The sequence below is a fragment of the Camelus ferus genome, chromosome 7 (assembly GCF_009834535.1).
Source record: "Camelus ferus isolate YT-003-E chromosome 7, BCGSAC_Cfer_1.0, whole genome shotgun sequence".
In the NCBI taxonomy this organism is placed as follows: Eukaryota; Metazoa; Chordata; class Mammalia; order Artiodactyla; family Camelidae; genus Camelus; species Camelus ferus.
This window is the reverse complement of record NC_045702.1, coordinates 59,697,609-59,725,473: the sequence shown is the minus strand read 5'-3', so window position 1 is coordinate 59,725,473 and position 27,865 is coordinate 59,697,609. Positions and strand designations below refer to the sequence as shown.

Below are 27,865 nucleotides of genomic sequence, written 5' to 3'. Positions count from 1 at the left end.
AGTTTGGGTTTTTCTTCCTCTTCCCTGTTGAAATCAGAAAGTCATTAGGTCCGATTTTTCAGAGGTGAAGCATGTTATCCGTTTCCCCTTCCTGCTTCTCTGCGGCTGCTGGCAGTCACCAGAGGTGCCTCCTCACACACATCCAACCACCCCACCCTCCAAACCCCAACCTCTCCAGTTACATCAGAAAAAGACTTTACTGATAGCTAAACAAACGGCGCGCGCGCCCGCGAGCACGTGTGTGCTTGGTGACCCGAGGGGGAGACTGCCACCGACAGCCCAGCTGAGGGTTCCTCTTTCCTGTGACTGACATCTCCAGAGGAAAATACCTGACAGAACGCTTCGAATGTATACTGGCTGATGACCAATGAAAAAGAAACAACAATAACAACAACACCCCCCTCCCAAAATCACCAATGGGAAATTTTTCTACAGTCACTTTATCCAAACTGGGGCAGCCCATGTTTAGATTTTTTAAAAGCGAGACTGTACTCAGAAGACACTGTCTCTTATGGTTTTATTACTTTTCCATTATGAACCTATTCCAAACCAAATTGGTCAAATGCAGATGCATAAATCTCCTTTGCTTTTTTTAAGGCTTAATAATTCTGTAAGAATTTCTGTCCAAACCAACGTGGTCTGGCTCACGACTCCATCTCATCCTTCTAACAGACAGCTTTAAAGTTACAGTGTGCGCATGTGTGCCTGGGAGAAGTCGCTGGGGTACACGTCTGCATTTATATCACTAAGCTCTATCTTTTCCTCTTCTATCTTTACTGAGCTCCTCCAACCTTCATCCTAAGTAACAGTTTTCATAAAATGCATCACAATTTTGCACGTGAAAAGCTCACTTTTATATCCAGTGCTTCGCTGGATAAGTCATACTGAATTTCCTATTAGCTTGGAGGAATTATTTTAACTTTGAGCCAGGAATTTACCCTCCAACATAATGGAAGGAAACATGAAAAATGCTTAGAAACCCACTGTGTTCACACCACCAATTTTGTTTTACTTCCTGGTTTAGAGTTTAGCAAGGCTGTCTGCTCTAGACACGCAGTAAAACCCTCCTTACAACGGCAGGCAGGCGTGTCGGAGGGTGACTGAGAAAGACATACAAGCAATAAAATGGGTAAAAAGTTTCCTTCAGTTAGGGCAGTTTTCACAAATAGTTCCTTGTTACGAAAAAAGGGAGAAGTATTGGGGAGGGAGGGAGGATAGACACTGATTAGTGGAATAAAAGTGCCAAGAGAAATGGGTCAGATGCTTAGCAAGTTGTCTGGCAAAACTGGTTGGTGTATGTGTTTACGGGGCGGCCTGCACATGACCCTCACCCTCTCTATCGCCGGCTCCCACCTCTCGCAGGAGGACAGCTGCGGGGGCCTTGGAGGAACTGCGGACATCCCGGTGGACAGGGGGTTTCTGGTGTGGAGGTCGGGCTGCTCTGGCGCAAGGCCAGGAAAGCAGCACCTACCAGGAAGAGCTTGGCCACCGGAGATCTGTTGAATCTGGGGGTCAGGGCTAGCAAAGACTCCAAGCGAACTTGCCTGGTCCCTCCCGGCTCCCGAAAGGCTTAGATGATGCTGATTAAGAGGTCAAGTTTTCTCTGTTTCCAAAGAGGGGCAGTTGGAGGAGTCTAAGAAACAGGGAAGCTTCTTTAAAATGGGACCGGCAGCCTACCTGATGCTTCAGTGATGAGATCAGTGATGAGACCCTGGGGCCACCCCCTACCTGTGAAACAGGAACCCCCCGGGGTGTTCTCCAGCCAATAAAAAGACTGCAATTCCTCAAGGGAGCCCTGGCAGCTAGAGAGCAGAAATTCATTTACAAAAACAACAAAAAAGCATGATTGGCGAAATACAACTCTGGTACAAGAACATAGTGTATAACACAGGAAATAGAGCCAATATTTTATAGTAACTATAAATGGAATATAATCATTAAAAACTGAGTCACCATGTTGCATACTTGAAACTTATAACTGCATGTCAACTATACCTCAATTTAAAAAAAAACCCAGCAAAGACCAATAAATCAGTATCATATGGGAAAAAAATACAATTAAGGCAAGTCAGCCTTAATTTTCATAAATATCTCAGTAGTATTTGTAAAGAATGTGCTTCTCCATTTATGGGTTACAAAGTTAGTACCTGTTTATTTTGGATCAAGGTTAAAAGTCTGCCCAACATCTCTTTTCATCCTTATTTTTATTATCTACTTGATGTATCAACTTCTAAGAAAAGTGTAAAGTTTCATTGGGAAAGAGAAAATACCACATTCTTGTCATACTTTTAAGTTGAGGTTTTATAAGACAATATTATGTTGATAATACAGAGAGTTTGATGGCAACGCATCTCCTCAGTGAATTTGACCTTTTCTAAGTGTAAAGCATCCCTCTGTGCTTTTGAATGCTGTTTTTAAATTCTGAATTCCACTTAGTTTGACATTAATATTGCTACACTTGCTTACTGTAGGCATTTGCCTGGTACATATTTTCCGATCCATTCTCTCTCCATCCTTCTATGTAACTGTTTTCTCAAACTTCAGATGACGAGATTTTCTTTCACAACTTGGCTAAGTGTTTGTTTTCACTAGGGGCACTGAAGGCATTCAGTTGTGGCCCTTAGGCTGATTTCTGCCATCCTGTGTTAGTTACGGTTTGTATTTTCTCTGTTTCTAGGTGTTTCCCTTTTGATTTCCACCCTTTCCTGATGAATTAGTTTAAACAGCCCACGCGCTAGTTACACAGGTGTAATGTTCACAGTGTGTGTGCAACCGGTGAGCACGGACATGTTTGCAGGCTGCAGGCTTGGCACCCCTCCCCCCGCTGTCTTCCTCACCATTACCCGCCTCCCAGCGACCCTGCTTGTGTAGAAACACCTCAACCAAAGTTAGCAGTTATTTGGACCAACTCTCTGGTATAACTTTGATTTGCTGTTTCCTATCTCCCTCATTTTCCTCTTTCTTAAACTCTCCACTCTGCCTCAGAGGGGTCTGTGACGGGTGCCTCTGAGCCCTGGCTGCGAGAGGCTAACTGGGGTTTGGCTCTCACTCCTGCTACCATGCCTGCCTGGGGACGGCGCCGCGGCACAGGACATCCTCTCCTGGACGTTCTGAATGTACCCAGTATCGTGGACGAGAAGTCAACCTTCCATTATTGACTGGTTTTCTGTCCGCCTTTCCTTCTTTCTTCCCCCGGGGTAACTCCTATTCAATAAATGTTAGCCCTGCTGGATTCATCCTCCAGCTCTCTTAAATTTTCTCTTATTTTTCACCTCTGTCCCCTATATTCTAGAGTTTTCTTGTTTGTTGCCCATGACTTTATTTTCCAGATGTCTCATCTGGTGTTTTTCTATGGATTTTTAATTCTGACAATCCTTGTATTAACTTTCAAGAAAGCTTCCTTACTGGTTGTTCCTTTCAAATCTCTCTGAGGACCCTAATTATAGTTCTTAAAAGTTCTTTTCTGTTCCCTGAATTGAGTGTTTTCTCTGTAATTCTACTGTTTCTTACCTGATTGCTTCTGCTTGTCTGAGGACCTCTGGCTGTCTACTGACATTCAAGGTCAAAGAACAGGCTGAACGGGGTTGTGGATGGCTTCCACTGTGCCCTGAGCCAGCCATCGCCCCCAGGCCTCTCTCCTGAATGGAGGGCGTCCACGGGTTTTGTGAAATGGGTGAGGCCTGTTAACTGGACGTAGGGCCTAAGACAGCCTGACAGAGCAGGGACATTCCAAATCCTGAAAGGTGGAGCGCTTCACTTTGGAAGCAGAAGGAATCATTTTCTCCCCCTCTTTGGAAGAGCTGCCATTGCTTCGTTATTTCTTCTCCTGTGTCTGCGGTAAAGGTCTGGAATTCCCATGAGCCTTGCCCTGCTTTACAGCAGGGCTTTACAGCTGCCCTCCCCAGGCACACGTCCTTTCCTTAGAATGCAGCTCTGGGCTTTTAGCCTGGGTTCAAATGTTGCCTGAAGCCCCATACAAAAAGAAGGAGAGAGAGACCAAGCCGACCTTCCTGCAGTAAATGCAGTTCTTTAACTCTTCTAACAATTTACCCTAAAACCTACCCCCTCCTCACTCCAGGCATTCTGTTGTTCACCCACAGGTTAACATTATCCAGCTCTGCTCTGACATTAATAAAAGCATTTTCTCCTGCTGCTGTTTTGGGCTGTGGTATCTTTCACTGCAGTTTCAGAGTCACTATGGTTCTGTTTCCTGTCTTCTGACGGCTGGTGCGAATAAGGAGTTTTTAAAGAGTATTTTCTAGTATTTCACAGTATTTGGGAGGAGAGGAGCGATGGATGAATATGCTCAGTCCATGACCTTGATCCAACCTCTCCAGTACCTTTTTTTTTTTTTTAAGGATCTAAGAAATGCTTTTAAATTATCTTAACCTTTATGTCCACATAATTTAAAAATTGTTTCATTTATATAACTATGTGCCAAAAGTACTTTTCTCCTAACTTCATTCTAGCACGTCTGTGAAAGCATCACGATCAGTCACACACACAACACTGCCACATCTGTGTTCTGAACAGCTTTTAAAGATATTCTTGAATTACAACTTGGCCTAAAGCTAATTAATTCAAAGACAAGATCACAAGACCACCCCTTCAGTGTGACTTGTTCCTACACCTCACCACTCTGACAACTGAGATGATCTGGAATGACAGATCGCCCTACAAAGCTGAGAAGTACTGGACATCCTTCATCTGATACCACCCATCAGCCATACTGAGATGCCCTTCATCAGTCAGAAAGCAACACTTAATTACAGGGAATTAGAATTTGGTTTCTTAATTTCAGGCTCCCTGTTTCAGGCCTCACCTTCAAACACATGAGGCAGTTGGGCTAATGAACATGAATTCAAATATCAGTTAGACTTAACTCCATCCTGTGAATTAATGGAGATGTTTCTAGTGTTTAAAGACCTTCTCAGTTTATAACAAAAATATAAATAGCATAAATCTAAAAAAAATTAATATTCTCTATGTTTTAAGACACCAACCACCACCTGTTACAAATCTGTATATTACTAAAGCAAACTAACCTCAAATCAAATCAAATTTTTGGAAAAATATAATACTTACTGAGTAAGAGAAATTACTGTCAAAACATAAAAGGTAAAATCATATTCACTGAATCCCAGGTCCATCTTATGTATTAACAAGGTTTTTCAACAAAAAAAAATCTGTATTCTGTGTATAAGAAATCAATTGAAACATAAAAATTGCATTTTACATAAAAATGTATATTGTGTATAAAATATAAAAATACATATAAAAATAGTATTGAGGCATTTCTGTCTTAGAATAAATAAGTTAGTGGTCAACTACTATGCCTCATAGCTTATTTTGAGACAAGCTTTTCATCTGTCTCTTAATGACAACAAAGATCACTTTGGCCCTGGGACCTACTTCCTGGGCTTCTGCATACACTCTGTCAGTGTGTCCTCGCCTGAGGACACGCCTTTGTCCTCTCTGGTACCCACCAGGGGAATGCGGGGGTCTGATCCAGCTTCCACCCAACAGCCCACACACGCGTGTGCACTGCCACCCTTCATGATGGCATCACACTGCGCACACTTCTGACCAAAGGCCCTCCTGCCCTTTTCCACCCCGAGTTCAGCTCCCTGCCAAGCGCACCAGCAGGCTCTCCACTCAGCAGACAGCATTCTGCTGCCTCCCCTGACACCTGTTCACTGCTCATCACTGGAGATAGATTTGTATGTTTGTCTTATTTAAAAATACACATTACTAATCCTTCTATTAATTTTGGTACATTTTTAGGCATTTTAATTTGGATCTTTGGAGAAACAATCCTTTTCAAATAATGATACATTCATTTCTTCTTTTCTAATATTTACGCCTCCTACTTCTTTTTCATATTTTACCACATTGACTGGAACTTCCAAAATAAGGCTGAAAAACAGGATGATAGAAACACCCCTGTCTTATCCCGAACGTTAAAGAAAATGGTGGGTGTGACATTTGCCATCGGCTTCTGATATCTGTTATGAAATTAAGACGGTAGCTTAGTTCTTATTACATACTTCATACAGATTTGTGAAATATACAAGACCATCGGGCTTGATCTGTTCTCTCAAGAAGAAACCAATGACAAAGTCCGTCCTGTATTGTCCCGACTCACAGGGAAGGGGAGGATAGACGATAAAAGGAAACGTTTCATAGTCAGTGTGGCAGCCAGCTCCCAGCATGGGCTTCAGGGGTCTGCACCTCCTAGTCTTCACACCTCTGCTTCTGTATCGCCTCTGCGTGTTACACAGCGCTCAGTAGTATGAAGAACAGGAGGTGTGGGAATGAGGGGTGCAACCTCCAGGCTTGGTCACAGAGACATGGCAGCTTCTGCTTTGCTTTCTCTTCTCTCCCTCCTCCCCCCCCACCTCCTCCTTGCTTGTCCCTCCCCATGCCCCACCCCAATCTCACTCTGGGGGAAGCCTCAACCTCCACGTCCTGAGGACACCCAAGCTGACCTATGAAGAGGCCGAGCAGCAAGGAAGTGAGGTGTCCTGCCAGTGGCCATGTGACTGAGCCATCTTGCAAGTGTGTCCTCCAACCCCAGCCAAGCCTCCTGGAGTCCCGGCTGACATCCTGACTGCAGCCTCGTGACAGGCCTGAGCTAGAGGCACCCAGATACGTTGCTCCTGACCCGCAGAAAACTGGAATAAACCTTTGTTGTTTTAAAAGCTGCTAAGTTTTGGGGTAATTTGTTATGTGGCAATAAATAATTAATATGGAAGGTATCTGGAAAACAACTCTGAAAGACAACAGGATGGCTAGAGGGCAAAAATAACAGCTGCATATGGCTATGCCTTAAAAACAAATCTTTTTTTTTTTTTTTCTTTAACAAGCAAACTCACTTCAGAGAATTTATTTCTCCAAGGAAAATGATCCAAAGTAGGGGGAAAGCCTTTAGGTACAAAGATTTTTTTTTTTTTTTTTTTTTTTTACCAATACCATGTATTTAAATTTTTTCAGAAAAAAAGTTTAAGTTATCTAAGATTAAAGATAAGTATACAGCAATTAAAAGTTTAAAATATTGTTTACAAAGTTTTAAATGACATAAAATTAATATTATTATTGAACATTTAAAAATACTTCTTACGTGCCAGGTACTTTCTTGGATCTTTACATCTATTAATTCACTTAATCCTGATAATAAATGCATGACACTAAGACAGTTCTTATCCCCGTACATAGGTGGAGAAACAAGCAGAGAGGGATTGACTAACTCACTTGGGGCAGTTCTCAGCAGGGAAGCTGGAATTTGAACCTCGATAGTCTGACCCCACAGCACATGCCATTAACCATTTTGCTGTCACGGTTAACAATGCTTCAGATGTGATATTAAGTGAACACCACATACCCACAGCGTGAGCACAGCTCTTAAAAACCTTCCAAGGAAGCGAGGGGAAATTAGCAAAAAATGTTCAATGGTGATTATTTTAGAGTCATGGAATAATGGATGTTATTATTTTATTTAACCTTCCTGATACTTTCCAAATATTTTACAATGATCAAGATTATTTTCATAATCAAACAAAAAAAGGAAGACAATAAACTTTAATAGAGAAAAAAATGCACCCGTAATTTCTACAGCCCTGTTAGCATGGATTATCTAGCAAAACTCCTGCCCAGAGACGAAGTCCTGTCTGGGCAGCCATCGTCCCCAAAAGAAGAGTTCAAGGCAACTTGGAGAATGTCCTAGACTTTGATCTGAGTTCTAATATGTGTCTTCTGATTCACAACTGACTTCTCTGGAGTGATCAGACAGATCCTCTTCGGTTCAACATAATACTGGCTAACACTCACTGAGTATTTACTCTCTGCAGGCTACACGCTGTCCTTCTCGTGGCTGCTCTCACCTGGGCCTCACAATTGCTCTCTCCAGTCAGTACAATTATCATCTCCCTTTATAGCTGAGGAAACCGAGGCTTGGGAGAGTTTAAGTAATTTGCCCAAGGTCACAGACTCCTAAGTGGTGTGTTAGTTCTCCCCAGTAGGTCTTCGTACCTTATTTCAAGTAAGTAATTTAAAGTAAACTGTATTCCATCCTTTTGGTTCCCAAAATTATCATTTATACATATGTGAATAACACAGAAAGGACACAGCGAGTCGAAGGCTAACGTCAGATTAAAACTGGGAATTTCTATATATCCTAGTCTTCAAATTCTGGGCTTCTGATTTAGTTTGAGTGGTCTTCACTGCTACTCATACAGCTAGGCTCCCTGAGCAGCCAGGAAAGGACACCCCTGCCTCATCCCCCAACATCACCACCCTCGAAGAAAAGGGATTAACCAAGAAATAAAGAGGAGCCCCATGGGTTCCTGCCCCCAGGGCTCCCCCGGCTCCCGGGGCCACAAAACAGTGAACAACTTCTCAAAGCAGGGGGTCACTCTCAGGAGGCTCAAGACCGTGTCTGATGAGAACAACACCTGCATCAGAACTGTCTGGACCCAGGCATCCTGTGACTGCCTTGGGGTCTGTTAACTCATTAAATGTTTGTCACCACCTGGAGAGCTGGTCCGGCTCTAGCCTGCAGGGTCTCGGAACAAGAGAGGAGCATCAAAGAACCAAGTGACTCCTGCTGGGGCTAGAACCAAACTTCCTCCAGGGATTTACGCTGGGAGCACAGAGTCCAAACCTCCAAGCCTGTCTTCTGGGTATTTTCACTGTAGCAGAGCAGAACAGACCACAGCCACTTCTCCCTGAGACCCAATACACACCCCCTGCCCCCTGCAATCTCAGAACCTTACACCACAAGGAAGACTCAGGTCTCCAACTGACCCAAGCAGCTTCTGGTTCTACTACATTTCTTTTCTCTCAATGATAATAACTACTGCTTAATAAATCCTGGACAAGCTTTTATGTACTATTTTGGCTAGACACCTTTCAGGCACAAGCATGAACATTTAAAAAACCTTCTGACTGAACAGTTCTCCTTCTTAACGTTATGAAGTATAACTGTGAAGTGACAAGAAACCAGAAATGGAATCCAATAATACTACAAATGCACCGCATTTTAATGAGCTTTGTCTTAGAGTTAAGAAATTCAGCTTGTCTGGTGGTCTAACTTGCCAGAGGTAAGATTAATTTCTTTCCCTTGCCTTTCAGTAGCTCTTCAGAGCAACCTACAGCCATCTCACAGGCACCCCGTCAAGAACTAGACGCCAAAGCCCCAGCGCGGGGGCACTCACCGGCGACAGCGCCAGCCAGGAGCAGGCTTCCGGGGCTGACGTGCCCGTCTTCGCTGGCCAGGGCCGCCTTCACGTGAGCGTAGCACGGGAAGTAGATGGCCGAGAAAGGAATGTCCCGCAGAAAGCATGCTTTGGCACCCTGTACATTTGCAGAGGAAGAAAAACCACATGAAACACACATCCCATTGAGAAGATCAAGCTTCTCTGGAACTTACCTCAGAACAAAATATTCCAGGAGAAGATCAAATTTGTACTTACAAGTTGAAAGGGGAACAGAAAAAAAAAAAATATATATATATATATAACCCCAATTTTTGCAAGTAATAAATTAGAATTTTGTTTTTAAAATTAAGACATTTTATTCTGTGGTGTGAGGGAAAGGGAGGGAGTTCTTGCTCATTCTAATGGCAACATTGCAATGAAAAACATTTTTGGAACTCTGCCTGCAACATTATTTTAACATTCCTAAAGGGTGGCAGGTCACTGGCATTTCAAGGAGTATCTGTTTAGAAGATGGGTAGCAAGATGCTTCTTTGTTTACACACAAGGAAGTAGACAAATTATACAGGTGGTGGGGGAAGGAGTTTGTTTTCCATATTGAGACTCTGATGAAAATGTTGGACTCTTTCCCAGGAAAAAATTATAATACATACATAAAAAGTTATACATCTTTTCAAGGGGTTCATGGATCCCCTAATTTATTCATATACTTACCCTTTACTCCCCAGGGCTTATGAAGCATTGATAAATGGCTGTACTAAAGCTTTAAAATGTCCACTTAATTTCTACACATTGAAGAGCTGTGTGTGGAACCATTAGCAATGAAGGCGAAGTCTTCACCAAATAATTTCTGGTGCCAAAATTATGCCATAGGGAGGCCTTGAAAACTGACGCATGCCCAGAAATATGACGTAAAATTCTAATGGAAACCACAAGACATACATTGCATTTTAAGGAGGCTAAATGGGAAGGAAGTCCCCCACTTTCAACACTTAATGATTTAATATTATTTCTTTCACAGATTTCTAATACCCAAAAATTTTCACCAAATTTAGAAATTCTTCAAAGAACATAATGAATCCATCCAGATTCCAAAGACTAAGCCAAGCCCACGTTGGATCTCGGGTATTTGCCTCACGCTTGGCTCCAATCTGTCAAACCTCCTTAACACTGCACATCTGTTACTGCAGCCTTAGCTTTCCTGACACCCGCATTACACTCCGGACTCACAATGAGCTTTGGGTAATAAAACCCTTAGTCTTTTTCATATGAACTGCTGTTAACCTAGGCCTACTGTAACTTATTTAGTTGCCTTAAACAAGTAACACAGGCAGGACTTTCTGTTTAATCCTATTACACTTCATCCTAGTTGGGCCCATCCTTCCAACCAGAACAAATGCTTGGAATCTGGGTTCTGTCATGTCGGCTACTCCTCAATCAACTCACCCATGTTGTGTTAAGCTGCCTCTGTCCACTGTAAGTATATAGACATTAAAAAAAAAAAAAAAAAAAAAAGAAAGAAAGAAAAAAGAGGAAAAAAAAAAAAAAAGGAGCACAGATCTCCATCACGTACTGCCGTCAGCCCACACTTCTGGTAACTCCCAAGCTGGTAAATGCCTAACTGAAAAAGAACCACCACTGAATCCACCACACCCAAATTCCTCATTTTTTCACATGTACAAGTTGAAGCCAGGATAGTTAATCTATCAATCGCACGTTTATTAAGGGCCATGCTGTTGGCTTGCTCAAGGGACCTCCCTGGAGGCAGTGCCAGAGACGGGTCCAAAACTCGGGACTCTGGAGTTTCTCCTACCTCCCCCAGCTCTTTCAAGGGGAAGAAGTACAGTATGACACTAACATCCATGTAACATCCAGCCCTTTCCTAAAGATTAGTTTTTAAAGAAGTTAACATCCAGGGAGTTACTGTGTAAGGGAAACACGGTCACCGATGTTTGCCTGTTTTCACTTCCTTTTCCTTATTCTGACTCCAAACCTTCCTGTAAGTTCCACTCACTACCTGCCCACATGCAGTCTGTCCAGGAGATACTCAAATTAGATACCAAATAACCAACTCAAATGAAGATCAGTTAAATCTTCATGTCTGGCTCCCTCAATATAGTTTAAAAAAATTGCCATATTGCTAACTTTTTAAACAAATCACTTTGGAGTAATTTTTTTAGGATGATGTAATTCTTCCTTGCACAAATCTTGCTTTTTACCAAACCAGTTAGTTTCTACTGTTGACCTCATCTCCCAAATCTTCGCATCTTAAGAGTTGAACTTTGGTCTGTAGGCTCTGCTTATTTTTTTTGCTGGTTACTATTATCTCTTTAAAATGTTACCCTTCCCCAACTATAAAACAGTAAGTGCTTATCCCAGGCAACACAGAAAAGTATTAAAGATTTAAACTGCCCTTCACTGTCGCCAGCAAGAGAAGCACTGCAACTGCTGCTCACGTCTTAGGGCAGTCCCCCCTGCCCCCCGCCAACCGCATCCCCCCTCAGCAGGGGTAAGAACAAGCATTCCACAGCTGGATTCACGCTTCTGTGGTTGAGTTACTGCCTTTTCTTCTCCTTAAATTCATGCTACATGGTTTTGGTTTTTCTTTTCTTTCTTTTTTTTTTTTTTGGAGGGGGGAGGTGGTGAAGGGGCAGCATGGTCTAATGTCTCCAGTCCTCAGCCAAACTGCCTCAACTTCTTTTCTGTATGTTGTTTCAAAAACTCTACCACTATCTTCGGTCTTGGCTTTTCTGTGGGTTCGGTCCAGTAGCCTCACCGTTGTCCAAGCTTTGCAATGACTTCACTTTCCCATTTCCATCTCCTGGTTAGCCTGACTCCTCCCAGACAAAGCTACTCAATGCCCCATTCATCTGATCCATCAAGGTACACCTATCACTCCACATCTCCTCTGATGATTGCTAAGCTGGGAATACCAACCTCTTACCTCTTCATTCATTTAAACCTAACACCGCCCTTTACGAGGATCCTTTGAGTAGAAGACAGGCAGGGAGTAGATTCCACACGGCTCCACACTGTCTACACTTGCTCAGTGCTGTTCCAAGTTCTCTTCACGCTCTTCTATCTGCCTGTGTCAGTGTCTCCTGTTTCAGAATGTAAGCAACCAGGAGCCAGAAACTACTGTTGGGTTTTATTTAGAAAACACTCATCAATATCTTTGGCTGTTGGGGCCTAAGACGTGTTCCTGGTGACACTGACCTTGGCTTTGCCAATTCCCATAACAAACACCACAACTACACAGAGAAATGAGAGACTTTGGGATACACTTAGGCTCCTACAAGGGAAAGTGACTCATTCCTTGGAAAAATACATTAGAAACCAACACGAAGCTTTTAGTTTTTCAGGCAAAGATATACAATTTGTTCGGGATACAACAGAGATTAGGAGGGCATAGTAGGTAATTTTGTACTGGAATATTGCAAAGGGTGGGGGGAAGTCAGCTAATTAACGTCTCTTATGCTACTTGGTTTCAATGTCATCAGAAGACCATGGGAAAGTGTCATCTCAACTCAGAACCTCCCTGTGACAGGGGAAGGGTCCAGGCAAGTGAAGCAGCAGCTAGGTTTTCCCAAGGAACCCTCCCTCCTTCCCTGAAATCATGACAATAAATCATGCATCTGCATGAGAACAGTAGCCTAAGAAGAGGTGTGATGTGCTTTAAGAGATGTTTTGAAAACAGTTTCAGATGACTAAGAAGAAAAATGACTTGATCAAAACACGAATGAACAAACAAAAAAGAACAAATCTACAGCACAGGCAGAGCTACACTGTCAAACACCAAAGGAAACATGGTTGAGAATGTGTTGTACTTTTCCTACCACGGCTCAGACAAACGCGGTCAAATAACTTATGCACGCTGGAGCAAAGGGAGACGATGGGAGAGGCCTTAGGTCTCTGATTATTTGAGAAAAAGGAAAAGCGAGGGAACAAAGAGGTCTTGTGGAACAACCGCCACCTCTGCTCCACAGCGGCAGGGCCGCCTGCCAGCAGGTTATAGCGCTTAAAACTCCAACTGCCACGGCTGGAGGTACGACGAGCCCCTAGTGTCAGCCTCTCCTCTGTCACTGAGGCTGTGTAATGAGTCCTGGGGAGATCAGGCTCTGAATGTTCCTCGCCTGGCAAAAGGCCAAAGGTCGCCTTCTTCAGCTCAGGGACTTTTTTTTTTTTTTTTAAAAACACTTTAAGCAAAGTCTTATTTTCAAGGAAAAAGTACATTTTCTCATCTTTTGTTTTTGGCATAAATTTTAATCCCTTCTAGTGGAATCAAAACCTCCTGAACCCCTTGCAGTGTCATCTAAAACTTGAACTTCCTTTATTTCTGGATTTAAAAAAATCTATTCACCAATGAGGAAATAATTATAAAAGTCCCATAAATAGTATTAACTCCAGTACAAGCATTAAGGGACGGTGGGGGTGAGGAGGTCGGTGGTCCCAGCCTCTCCCAGCGCCTGCGTCCTTCCACAGCCCTGCACCTGTCCGGGCATCCGGGCAGCATGTTGCTTCTCCCGCACCCCAGGCATCAAAGCCCAATTCCCAAGGAAAGCTAATTTTGCAGAAGGCTGGAGAAAAGGCACAGACTTCTTAAATTTCCCTGGTCTCTTCCCCCCACCACTTCCTTCATGTCTAAGGCACAAAGGCAGGTGCCAATCTGTAAGGCTGCCTGGGGCAATGCCTGACCTGTGGCTCCAGCACAATGAAAAGGGAGGGAGGCAGAATGAGAAAAAGGCTTTCAGAGTTCCAACAGTGAGAATGTTTCCCAGATTCCTTGATAAATCCTTCACTTAGTGGTTAACACTCCACTCCTACATCTAAACGTAAACCCATCTGACTTGAATCCTACCTGCCCCACGTACAATTTTTACTAAGTGATCAGCCACTCTGAACCGGCAACTTCATAATAAAGGGCGACATTCCATGCTGCCCAAGAGCCTGCGTCAGCAACACAAAAATAATTACTTTAACCATTAAAAAAAATTAATAAATTACAAAGTATGCTACCTGAAATAAATCTTTAAATGGTTTTCAGGAAAATCCCCACGTTTCCCTGCCTTAAGCCTTTCTCACTGTTTCTCTAGGCGGCCCTGCCCTCAGACATTCTCTGGTTGGCCCTGAATTTCCTATGCACACACGGCAAAAGTCACTTGGGGGAAATTACTAAGTGCAAAATGCAATCATCCAATCTCTTCCTCTTCATTGAAGCATTCTTTCTCCAAAGAGGGGAAATAATTGTTATTTTCTCTTTTTTATAAAAGGTCCACTAATAACAGGCAGGAACAATAAACGGCATCTCTGGGGAGACCTATATGTAAATAAACTAGAATCAAAACTCAGACCTAGTTTAATTATCGACTCTGGCTCCATTCCAATTCCGTATCCCTCTAAAGTCTCTCCATCACCATTCTATTTAAGGTCTAAGAAAGGTTCTTTTAAGGGCAGGCTGCACTTAACATCAAGTTAATAGTCCATGATGGACACAGGTCAGTTAGACAGGTTTAGAGACGCTGGGCCACAGTATCACCACGGCAAAGGAATTATTTGTTTTGCTTTTCATGCTTTTTTTTTTTTTTTTTTTTTTTTTTTTGATGTGGACACTATGTTGAAAGCCCAAAGGAGCTTTACTCAACTCTTAAGTTGCTGGAATCATCCACCCACGTTAACTCTGGCAGCTCTTTCTGGCATGAAATTGTCAAAAGATGTAACACAGCAAGATTTATATCTTCCATACACACACACTGCCATCTCCAATGTCTTTTTTCTTCTTTAAAAGCTCTTCATCCTAGACAGTATCACACCTGCCCAATCAGTCTGAGGGGAAAAAGAAGGTCCTGAAGGATGGTGGCCGATAAAGAAGTCAGGGCCAGGGCAGGTCTTTTCACATGCTAATTCCTGTTTCTTCTAGCTGTACCTGCAAACACAGCTCTAAACAGACTATTTCTAATACAGGGAAAGGTAATTACACTCACAAAGGCACCTCTGTGTCATGGCTGGGCACCAGGAGCCAGCAGGTCTGGGAGACAGAGGCTTAACAGAGACTCCTGCAGTGAATGCACATTGTCTAGCGTGAGGGAAAATGCCAGACTGGGGGACCCTGCAGCATTCAAGACAACAGTGGTGCACCTTGTCTGAGAAGGTTATTTAATGCTTCTGGCACCTGTAGTCAAAGCCACCCCTCTTTTCCTACCTTACAGGTTTAGAATTTATTTGGCATGGATAATTGTATATTTTGATCCTGGAGCTACAAACAATGGGCAGCATGTCAGGTCTTGACCCTTGCACATTCCTCCAGGTTTCTCCCAAGCGAGTTAACCCTTGTGCACACGGCCTGGCAGCACCTCCCCGCCCGGCCAAGAACCAGTGAGGCCCACAGGGCCTGGGATGTGAACAAGGTGAGGTGAGTGTCAGTATCTCGCTGAGAAACATCACGGGTGCCAGGTGCCGTTATGTGATTGTGCCACTGGTGTTCAAACCAAGTAAGTCAGCCAACAAGTGGAGACTTGGTACCAGTGACGCTGAAGTTACTTTAATTTGAATTTAAAATACCAGTGCCTATCATTTGCTTTCTTTAGTCCAGGGACTTTAAGGATATTGGTATCTCCTTAATTTCACTGCAGTTCTAACACAGGCATCCTGGTAACTCAGGAGTTTTGGTGGGAGATGCCCCTCCTATGTCAGTTCTAATTCTCTACTTTTCTACTACTGTACGTCACTTTGCCATCAACGATCCTCCTCATTGAGATGGGATGGAAATCTAGTAAGCGGCTCAGAGTTGCATTACATGGAATTTTAGTCTCTAAGAAGTTTTGTCACCTTCACAAAGCTCATCTGTAAAATACACCTCATCTCCTCAATTCTTCTGTTCTTTCCCAACTTCTTCCTGCTACCTATTTGCAAGCTGCATAGTCTGTTTCTGGCCCCAGGGTTTAGACCCTGGAAATTTTAATATAAATACTTAACTCATAGTCTTTGTTACCCTCACCTTCTTCCTCTCCAATACTTGCACATTAGACTACGTACATCCAACCCTCCATCATTGTTACATATTTTAATTCTACCTTAGATAACATGAGGCATTGTAATTAGCATTCCAGATACACACATTTAAATTCAGGCAATGTTATTTAGACTACATATTTATCACTCTCTTTGCTCTCCATCCCTTGTTCCATCTCGAAACTACCATCTGGAATCACTGTCCTTCGACCTGAAGTACATGCTAGAATTCACTTTAGTAAGGGTAAGGCTCTACTTTTGATACGCTTTCTGAAATCTATTTTACCCTCGTAAAGACATTTTTATAGGGTATAGAATTCTAGGTTAAAAGGTTTTTCCTCTTCACACTGAAGATGCCCATTCAAATGTCTCTGGCTTCTACTCTTCCTGTTCCTGAGTTAGCCATCAGTTCAGCTGCTTCCGTTTGAAGAAAATTTGCTCTTTTCTCTGGACACGTAAAAGCTTCTCTTCAGCATTAGTGTTCAGCAATTTCACTCTGTTGCGTCTAGTCTGGATTATTTTTATTTCTCCTGCTTGGGATTTGCTGTACTTCTTGAATCTATGAATTGATAGCTTTCAATAGTTCTGGAGAATTTTCAGCCATCATTTCAACTCTTCTCCTGGTTTTCTTTTATACCTATTAAACCACTCACACTGGCCTGTCTCTCCCTCTCTCTCTGTAACTCTCTATTCTGAGTAAGTCTCTTACTTTCTAGCTCTTTCTCTCTTCAGCTGTGTTTAATCTGCTGTTAAAGCCACAATTTTGAAATGAGTTTGAAATTTCAATCACCATAAATATTTTGATCTTTTTAATTTTTGAAAACAAAAACATTCAATTTTATAGTTACAATAATTTTTAAATTTTAAATCTTTGGAGGTTGCAAATGCTGTCAGTTCTTTTTGCTGTCTCTTTTTAAACTGCCTTGTTTCCTTGTGTGCCTTGAGATTTTTGATTGTGAGCTACTCCTTTTCCTTGGAACATTATCTAAGAAAATTCTTTTAACATCTGGGCTAAAGGGGAGTTCCTCTTGAGAAAACTTACGTTTGCAGCTGGAGTATGACTCCTATGTAGTTTCGTACCTGAATCACAGGAGATTTCTACACTTAACAAGCTAAGAGCAAATCTTTCATTTGGAAGAAGACTTAACCCTACTAAGTTTAAACTAATTTGCTAGATCGATCAGATCCCACCCGGGACTCTGGCTGCCATAAGATGTATCTCCGGAATTGTACAGTCAGTGAACATTTCTCAAACTGGCCAGCTTTTAAATACAGACCTTGGTCACAGTTAGAGTAGCAGAGAAATGTAAGGACAGATTAGTAGAAATATTTCTCTACCACATCTAGAAAATATATCCAGAGCACTCTGTGAGCAGTGGATTCATAGCACGGTTTTCAGTATTTTTAAATATAAAGGACAGCGCATTACACTGCAAAAGTTGAGCTGGAATAAAAAAGTGCTTTGTTGAAACTAATCCTGCAGGCATTTAGCAAAAAACAAAAACAAACAACAGCCAAACAAAACATCAACTTCATAAAAATGTTTGCCTCTAGAAAGACAGGTCACCTGCAGCATGAGGCTAGGAGACTAATGTTTTATTACTCCATACCTTTTTATATCTGAATTTTCTTCTTTCAAAATTATACTGCCTATTAAAACTAATTTTTGAAAGAACTTTATGGCACTAGAATCATATGGTGATATTCTCTCACCTCCCTTAACACCGATCACTTTGAAGCAATGACATAATATGTTAAAGAATCTTTTCTACCCGCCTTCAGCACACCCAATCCCTTTGGGCCCTGTTTAATAAAAATAGCATTTTTCATGGTGTCTCCTTTTATTTGCTATTCCAAATGTAGGTATCAATACTCTCTTTTTACAGATAATGCATCTGAAACACAGGGACAGAAAGATTAAAAAAAAAAAAGTTTTTTTCCAGTCTGTTTTCTGTTGATGCAAACTTCTAAGAAGAATATGGACAATATTACATCACTTCCAATATTAGTCACAGCTCTCACCATGTTAGATATAAAACCTGGCCCTTTGAGATACTTCATACCCACTCCTTAACTTCTAAAATTCTGCCTTTTAATAAGACAAAATGTCCAAAACGTTTGTTTTACGGCAGCTGTTTCTGACAAAGTAATCAGAAAGGCACAGAGTTATATTCAATGAACACAAATAGCTATGACTTGGACAGCAGCGCAGCTTGCTGTCAGGGAGCGCGGCGCTCTGCATGGCAGGTGGGGTCTGTCCTGTTACTCTGGTTGAATAAGAGTTAAGGAAACGGAAGGGCCCCTTTGCCACACAATGCATAAAATAATTTCCATTTCAATAATTTAAAGAGTTGATCTAAGTCTAAGGTAATTAATGTGCTTATTTTAAAAAACAAAACAAAGCAAAATTGAGTCATTCTATCTAACATTTTAAAAGAAGTGTTGGGTACTGAAAGCAATTAGGGGGAAAAGACCACGTAACTGCCCTGGCCTAAGCTAGCACGCACCCTCCTGTTCAGCGCGGTCCTGATTACTTTCATCTCCATTTCCCTGGCTCGCTCGCCTCAATGATGACACCAAACCTGCCAACTGCTCCGCATCTAGGCTTAGCAGAGAACCCTGTCTTTAAACTTCCTTCAATTACCTATCAGGCATATGCTCTCTGTTATCTGGCTCAAGGTATCTGCCTGTGAGGATTCATGTTTCAAAGAGAGATGGCACTGAGTTTGAAATCCAGCCTCCACTTCCTTACCAGGTATACGACCTTAGAAAAATTACCTAAACTCATCAAGCCCTCCTTTCCTCAACTGTATCTTAGAGCTAAAGAGAGAATACTACCTGCATCATAGGCTGTAGTAGGGATGAAATGATGCAAAACATACACAGCGTGGGGCCGAGCACAGACGAGGCACTCGCTCAACATTAGCTCCAGTGAGCCTGCATGCAAAGTGTGTTAACACACACACACACACTTCTAAGCCTGGACCCTGCCTCTGTCCCCTCCTAAAGCCCTAGCACCACATCTGATCTCGCTATCTTCAGATGCCTCAGATTCTTCCCACTTTGGTGACTCTTTCTGTCTACTGACAGGCACAGTTCTCCCAACAAAATTAAGCAAAACAAAACAAACAAAAACAATGAATTTCTCAACCTCCTCTTCCCCATGTAACATTATCTCTCAATTCCACTTTTTCTTCCAGTTGCTGAATGCTTCCCCTTTTGATTCTTTCACAGTAAAAATCTTCAGATTGAATGGTTTTTATCTGCTATTGTTTTATCATATAGGTTTCCACCTCTGCCCTTCTACTTAAATTGGTTTCCTACAGATAACTGCTGGCCTCCATCTCTAAGCTCAAAGCCCTTCTTCTTGGACTTCAGTCCCCTCGGCCCCTGCAGCACTTGACACGACTCACTTCTCCCTCGCCCCGCTTGTATCTCCTCCTCCACCAGCTCCCACAACGCTGTTCATGCCGGCTCTCCACCTGACAGCCGCCTCTCCTATTTTCTCCGCCTTACTTACTTACTTATTTCTGCCAAATGTGGTGGTTTCTGGGTTCCATCATAGGTGTCCTATCAGCTTGGGAATCTAACCCACTACTCTCAAGGCTTCACGCATGCAGATATCCCTTAAAAGAACATCTGAAGTCCCCGCCCTTCTGACAAGGCCCTGGTCCTGCATTCAATAGGCCAGAGCGAGCAGAACACCGGACAGGGAGTCAGGAGATAGTCTCAGTCCGAGCCCTGCCCCTGCCTATCTAAGTCACCTAGCTAAATCTCCTAGGATTTCTGTGCTTCTGTTCCTCAATTATAAAGGTAACTGACACCAGAAAGAAGGCCTTTTAAGGTTTCATGCAGCTTCCCAATTATGAAATTATAAAATTTACAACATCACCATCCATCTGGATGCTCAAGTCAGAAATCCAGGAGTCACCTTTTAACCTTCCTTTACTTTTCACCATTCATCACTTCCCAAGAGTTTGTGAGAAGACTCTCAAACATCCCTTAAATATACAGCCCCTGCTCTATCCCCACCACCATGGCCCTACTTTGGGTCCTTGTCACCCCTTCCCCCTGCCCATCCCCAGCCTGCATCTTCCTACCTGGCCTCCCAGCCTTCTGTCTTGCTCTCCCACGTGGCACTCTCCACACTGAAGCGGAAATGCCCTTCCTCAAACACAAACCTGGCCGTGCCACCTGTCCTTGCCTTCTACCTTGTTAACTATGCCTCAACCTTTAACGCCATCTCCCCTTCAGAGAGCCTTCCCGGCTTTCTTGCTGTGAGTCAGCTCCATCTCCCTTAGAACTCTGTGCACGCTCTTCCGACAGCCCTTCTCGACTGCACGTGCTGCATTCCAAGGATCTGTTTACTTGGCTGACTGCCCCCACAAGATGGTAAACTCCTTATAAAACCATGTGTTGTAATTTACTTTTGCATCCTCAGTGCCCAGGGCACAGCTTGGAGGGTGAGCCTGGGAAAATGACCTGTCCCACAATCAGCTGCTTCCTCGACACTTGACTTCCCCAGTATCAAGTCTTCTTTGGTCGCCACTTGCCAACTTGCTGCCTTTCTGTGCTTTCATATCCTTGCTCATAACCTGGAAACACTTGTGCTTACCATTCATTTGCTCAACAAATATTTATCAGCTGTCTACTTTTGTGCCAGAAACTGTTTCGAGCAGCAGCGAACAAGCCAGGTCTCTGGTAGCAAAGTCCACTCCGGATAAGGGGATATCAGACTGGTGACAGGTGCTCTGCAGAACAGACAGTGAGCGAGCTGGCTGCCTTGCTGAGCAGGTATCTGCTGAGCCGAGAAGGGAGAGGAAGAGCCTGCAGGCAGACTGAAAATGAGGGAATGAGCCTGGAGTACTGGAAGAAAGGAAAGGCAGCCAGTGCAGCTAGCAGGGTAGGCAGGGGTGCGTACTGGAGGGTGGAGGGGACGGAGCCAGCAGGGAAGGAGGGGTCTTGTCTAAGTGCAGTGGGGCGCTGCTGGAAGTTTTTCCACTGGAGACACAGTTTCCATAGGGCACACTAGCTTCTTACTTCCTCTGGTTTCTGCTCAAATACCATCTCCTCTGAGAGGCTTTCTCTGACAACCCTGTTAAAATGCACCCCACATCCCATCCTGCCTCGGCCCTTCCCCATCCCCCTCATCCTGCCTCCTTTTTCTTCAAGGGTCTTAGCTCCACCTGACGTCACATGTTTGCTTCCTTGATGGCTGACTTCCACCCACCAAAGTGGGAGCAGTGACTTGGCTTTTCCCAGTGACATCCTGAATGGCCAGAACAGTGCCAGGCCCACAGCCAGTCCTCAACAGGCGTGTGTTGAGTGAATGAATTAACTGATTTACGTTTTAAACAGATCACTCTGGCTGCTGTGGGGACTATGGATCTGGGGAGTCAAGAGTCAAAATAAAGAAACCCACGAGGGGCCTTCACAGAGGTGGAGGTGAAAGGTAGGGGTGGGTGAATTAGAAGAGTGAGAACTGCCGCTCTGGCGGCTGCGCTGCCCCTCGGTGTTGGAAAATTAGCATGGCATGACATCCTCTGAGTCATGGCTAAACAACTGTTTTCTTCATTGGGGCTATGAGCTCATAAAAGCAGATACTTTAAAAAGTCGCTGAATTGAGAAATTATTCTTGTGTACTTGGATGTTACTGAGGTAAAAGCGATAAACTGATGCAACTTGACAAAATCTATGAACACTGAAAAATGCACATGCCCCTTGGCCTAACAGTTTCATTGCTAGGAATTTACTGTGTATACTCACCGAAGTATGTCAAAATACAGGCAGGGATGCTCACCCTGTCACTGCTTGTACTATCCCCAAATTAGGAACAAAAACCATCAATAGGAAACTGCTTAAAAAAAAAAAAAGTAACAAACTGTATATGGCTATTAAATGAGAAAAGAGCATTAAGATATATTGTATGCTCAGAAGGATTCTGTTTTTGTTAAAACACAGATATAACGTTGATTATATGTAAGTATATATGTATGTACAATTTATGATGGAGAAAAAGGGAGAGAGGGAGGGAGGGGGGAGAAGAATAAATATGGATTTAAATAGAAAGGTTTTCTTTTCTTTAAGATACATAAAAAGCATAAGCAGCGGTAATCCTTTAAAGAGAGAATAGAACGCTTAGGGGTAAAGAGAGAATTTTACTTTCTTACAGACATTTCTGAATGGTTTGATTTTTTTGAAACCTAAATTATTATTTTACTTTGAAAAACGAAACAATATCCCTTTGAGATAACTAGCAGAATAATCAAGAATGTATGTCATTACTTGCTTTCTGATTTTATGGACAGAAGCTCCAGTGATTCATTTACACACACAATGAATGAACACATGCACACAACATGCATGTACATGGATGAAAAACAGAGCTGGCTGTGAAGACTACGGGCACGGGAGGCTGACTGCACGCGCTGCACTATGCCATTGTCTACAAGGGACTTGAGCACCTGACCCCTGCGGGTACCAGAAGACGACCGTACTGCCAAATGCAGTGGGGCACAGCCCTTTGACTAGAAAACAGTAGACAGGGCCCATGCTCCCAGGTGGCTTTCCATGCTAGAGCCCACGTTTAATTTGTGATTACACAATCTGAAAACGATTTTCAACAAAGCTTGATGGCCCTTTGCTGTCATTACTTCACTGATCAATTTTTGTTCTCAAAAAGAGCCTTGACCTGTTTCATTGCTTCACAAGGGAGCATCTTTTAATCTATGTTAGCTGTGCTGCCATTTAATGTTAAATAAATTCTATTCCATTTCGAAGGCGTAATCTATCCTCTTATTAAAGCTCTGTTAGCTCCTAAGAAAAAGGTAACACTCGAAACTTGGTGTGTTATCTCATCTCTATGACAGAATTTATTTTACTGACCTTATACTCTAGGGGTTTAGGCAATAAAACAAAAGTTACCCAGTGAAATGCAAACACCTCATATCACATATTCTTAAGAAAAGTAGTGTATGTTGCAGATTTTAAAAAACTACCTTATATTCAAATTGCTCTTTCAAAGGCAATTACTTACCCAGCCTTTACTTCAGTCACCAACCTACTCTGGGCTGTAACAGTCTCTCTAAACATTACCAAAATGGGGGTGGGGGTTGTTTACAGAGTTCACCTGCTCTAAACTATTTCTAACCTCAGGAATGTGAAATGTTTACCACATCCACTTTTTTTTTTCAGTTGTAAATATATTTTTAAAGCCAAGTATTCTAATTACCTTTAACTGGGAAGTTACAGAATAGGTATTTTGCAAGTCAATTCAGGAGAAAAACAGAAAGCCTGATTAAGCCCAGCTAGGTGAAGTGAAACACGGCAGGTCTAAACACAGACAGAGCCTAGACTCACCCGGGCCCCCCGGGCCCTGCATTGTCACGTCAACAAAAGCAAACAAAAGGTCCAAGGGAAGGAAGATGAAGATTACCCGTCCCAACTAACACTGGGACAGCAGTTCTCTTCTTAAAAGACTCACTCAGACAGACACGTATCAGATTTAAAAGTATTAGTCACTCAGGTTATTTGCATTTTTCTACCCAACCAAGACTAGAAAAAGGGAAAAACCTTATTACTAAAAAGCGCTATCCTGAAACAAAAACAGTAAACTACACAGCAGTGCTAAAGATGTGATCCTAAAAGGCCAGAGCTTGAACCGCACAAGTGTTCTGATCATGGAAGGTGGGGGGCAAGGTGGGTGAGCCTGGAGGAAAGACACTCACAAGAAACCAAACAGGAGGCTGGGAGATGGGATAACGCAAAGAAGGGTGCCCTGGGGAGGTGACACGAGGCCAACCAGACTGAAGAGGGAGGGGAACTCTGCTGAGCCACGTCCAGCCTCACAGGTCTCAGCGAGTTCAGCGGATGACACCGAAGGTCAGCAGGAAGAAGGTGCTCCCAGCCTGGCCCTTCTCTTGCAATGCCATCAAGTCTCCAGGAGCTCAGCGTGTTAGTGACTTCACTTGGTAATTACCAATACACCAAAAGCCGTGTTTTGTAAGGCAGCACCAAGCCCTATGGAATGCCTCTGAACTAGATTAAACCACCAAGCTAGTAATTAAACTAACTTTATACGGGAAAGGTCTCTTGCTCAAACTTGAGCAATCCTGCTCATGTCAGGAAAGCAATTTTAGCACAAAAGTGGAAACAAGAAACTTCTGAGCTGCAATTTCAGCTCAGATACCACCGTTGGCACCTCTATTCTCCTACCTACAAAATCAGGAGGCCAACTACTTCCAAGGGGTGTTAAAGGGGATTAAGATTATGAAACGCTGTGAAGATGAAAAAGACTAAGTCTCAGTCTTGTATCATTTGCAGGTAGTTTAACAGTCTCTGTTTCGGTGTCAGCAAACAAGTTTTTACCATTTCATCCAGCTAGACATTTCGAGAGCAGTCGCTGCCATAGTAGCTAAGTGTTTTTTTACCAGACAACCCATTGAAAGACTGCCTGGCATCCTGTCAAAGTGACATGCTGCTACAGTGTGTGACAGTCTGCAAGAGCCTAAAAACTTAGAACTGAAGACGACTTTTTTTCAAATGGTGAACACGATGCCTCATGACAATATTGTTTATCTCTTACAACTGGATCACAATTTGTAAACAAAATCGCTATCATGTCACGTTACACTGCATAACCACACTGAGCATTTTAAGAGCTACTTTAAAAGTTGTGTGTTCATTCCTAAATACTACAAGATGCCTACATATTAGGCAAATTCCACCCCCTCCCAAAATTCACCCCAGAAAAGAGGGTGTCACATAATATTTGATCCTCACAAAGTCTCAGATCATGGGGTACTCTTCCAATCACTTGACCCTGAGGAGTACAGAGTTCCATCTGGGGAAAGCAGATTCGCCTGCAACAAACTCAATTATTACTAACACTGGCTGTTTACCAAGGTCAACTACAAAAATTGAGTTTAAAAAGAAAAGGGCATGAAAGTATTCCTGGGGGATCCTTTCACAAATGCTGTGCTGCATGTCAAAACAAGGCATTGAAAGTTCACTCTAAAAAGCAATATGATAAGTTGTGACATATGGGACCATTTATATCCATCCAGGATAAATTGGGAATAGAAAAAACGAAAACTCTCCTAAAGCTATGTGTCTGTGAAACAAAATTTCCAGGGACAATACTGCACACAGAATCCAAAAGTGCTTCCTCTCGCCAGACAGGAATGAAAATGAAGACAGTGCATTTTGCAAAGCCATGTGAACGGCTAATTTAAAAAGTGAATTAAGTGGTGATCGAGACACTGATTCAAAATTCATATGAAGAATTTGAATAAAATATTTCTTAATGTGTACATAGAAAAAAAATTAATTTTACATATGTGATTTTATATATTTATGTGTGAATAAATAAAAACTATTTTAAGGGAACATTTGATCTACCTTCCTATATCCCTAAATTGAGTTGACCATGAAATTTGTTTTTTTTTTAATCTTCTCATTGAAAAATGGTCAACACCTAATGTTGGATAAAGCCTTACAGCAGGGCAGATATGAAGCTAATTCTAGTTCATTCCATCACAACTTCTTTGGTAGAAACGTGGGAATGTGAAATTTCAAGAATTTTCTAAAACTGTGGTTTTGCAATCATTCTAAAAAACTATTTTCTGAATGATAAATGATTAAGATTCCAAATAACGATGACAAGGCACAAATACAGAGAGATGTGGAATGTGGAAATTCCTGATCTGGTATGGGCTCTACCTTCAACTGAGCTCAGCCCATCTCCTGAAAGATGGTGCTCTGCGAACCTGGCAGCTCTCCTTCATGGACAACCGTGCTGAGAATTGGGGTTTTCTATCAGTAACAGATCCAAATAAAGCTCCAGCCAGTGTTGCAGCAAAGAGCTATGCACTGAGCAGTGTTTGTGGACATCATTACATCATAGTCACACTTGATATGTTTTCTAAGGACAGTTACCTGGCAGATGGCAGGCAAGTGCCCTATGAGCTCCAGCCGAAGGTCTGCTCTAGGTACGGAAATGTAAGGACTCATTTTTACGCTGATGAGCAGTTACTAGTCTAGAACTCAAACAAATGATGAAAAGGAAAGTTACCTTGTAGATCCCAAAGAACCCCAGGTCCCTTAGGACAGACAGAGCACTGACTCGGGGACCTGTGGTGATTTCTCCAGCCACTTGCAAACGGATCTTGACAATTTCCAAAGGATTTGTGAAAATCACCTGGGAGCCTCCTGCCTAAAAAAGGAGAAAAAGAAAGGATTTAGTATAAAGCAGGGTAGTTCAGGAAGAGATGAGTGAGTCTCCTCTAAGGAGCTCAGAAGAGTCTATCCTCAGGAGACGGCAGCTTCAATCCTTGTCTCATCAAAGAAAGCAGTGATGAGCCTGAATCAAAACACAGTTACTGTCCAAGAGGCCTTGGGCCAGGCGCTGTCTCCTTCATGGGGAGACCAGAGACTTGGCCCAACATGGAGACACTTCTGTTGGCCTCATCCAAGTCCTCACACTGAAATGACAAAGGTTCCTCGAAGCACAATCAATGGCCACCACAGGACTCAAAGCCAGGCACACAAAGGCAGGAATAAAATGAAGGTCTAACAGTGTCCAAATAAAGAGACGGGAGTCTGCCTGCTAGGATAGGAGTGGGGAGGGAAGACACAGGTTCTCCCACGATGTACTTCACAATTCTGTCAGGATTTCAAAAATTGCCAGAGAATGTTCAAACTCAGATGAAAGCTATTTTTTCTTCTCTTAAAGAAATTAGATCGCTCATCAAACACCATTTTATGGACTTACCTATTATTACATTTTATTTATGTATTACCTGTGTATAGAATTGCTCTTTTCACATAAGATAAATGTCAAAGTAGTAAAAATAAGCATTAAATCAATTATGGCCCAACTTTGAACGTGTGTTCATTCCAGCAAATGGCTGGGTGCCACACCTCCAAGATCATCTGTGGAAATCTTTAAAGTGCATGCTATAAGGGAAATTTTAAGCTAGCTATTTTGAAGCTAAGCCTATATTTATTATAAGCAATTACATTCTTTCTTACTGCCCTTCAACTTGTTATTCCTTGTCCCAAATATATTAAGTTTTCATATCACCCAATCTAAGGTTGACACAGAATGTAGTTCAGAATCTTCATTATGTAGGGACATCACCAAACCAGACCACAGACACGGGGCTGACATTTACAGGTTAGCAGATGCCATCACGGTGTCAGGCACCATTTGGGTCAATATCATACCAAACCACTCCTTGCTAGATCCAAACCTACCCACCAACGTACGTGCCCTCACAAAATGGCTTGTACTGATCAAAACCAGCTGTAAAGATGGTCTTGGAAGTATTGTTTAATGCGTGGAAATAAAAATTAGGGACAATATAAACATGCAGTCGGAAAGGATAGATTAAATGAATTCGAATATGTTCCTGCAATGAGATATTATGCGGCCAACAAGGTGGGAAACATTCAATACACACTGTGAAGTAAAAACTCTCATAAGTGGAAATGCTTGAGTTCATTTACTCTGTCTCTCCCCCTGGCTGTCCCTGACCCTCATGCAGAAGACATACACCGATGTGGTGCCTTTGAGTTGGGAGGATTACAGAAGGTTTCTTGTCTTTTCTGCTGTATTTTTAAATTTCTTCTCCACAGATCATGTG

At 42.6% G+C, this 27,865-nt stretch overlaps 1 protein-coding gene across 3 annotated transcripts in view; it reads right to left on the bottom strand.

The window, feature by feature from the left end:
* Positions 1–27,865, bottom strand: part of SLC25A13 (solute carrier family 25 member 13) — a 179,720-nt gene that overhangs the window by 2,088 nt on the left and 149,767 nt on the right. For all 3 annotated transcript variants that reach the window (XM_032483972.1, XM_032483973.1, XM_032483974.1), the window contains 2 exons: positions 26,293–26,433; positions 9,213–9,351 (listed from right to left, as the gene is read on the bottom strand). In XM_032483972.1, the coding sequence (XP_032339863.1) occupies positions 9,213–9,351; positions 26,293–26,433 (280 nt within the window). The remainder of the gene's footprint in view (positions 1–9,212; positions 9,352–26,292; positions 26,434–27,865) is intronic.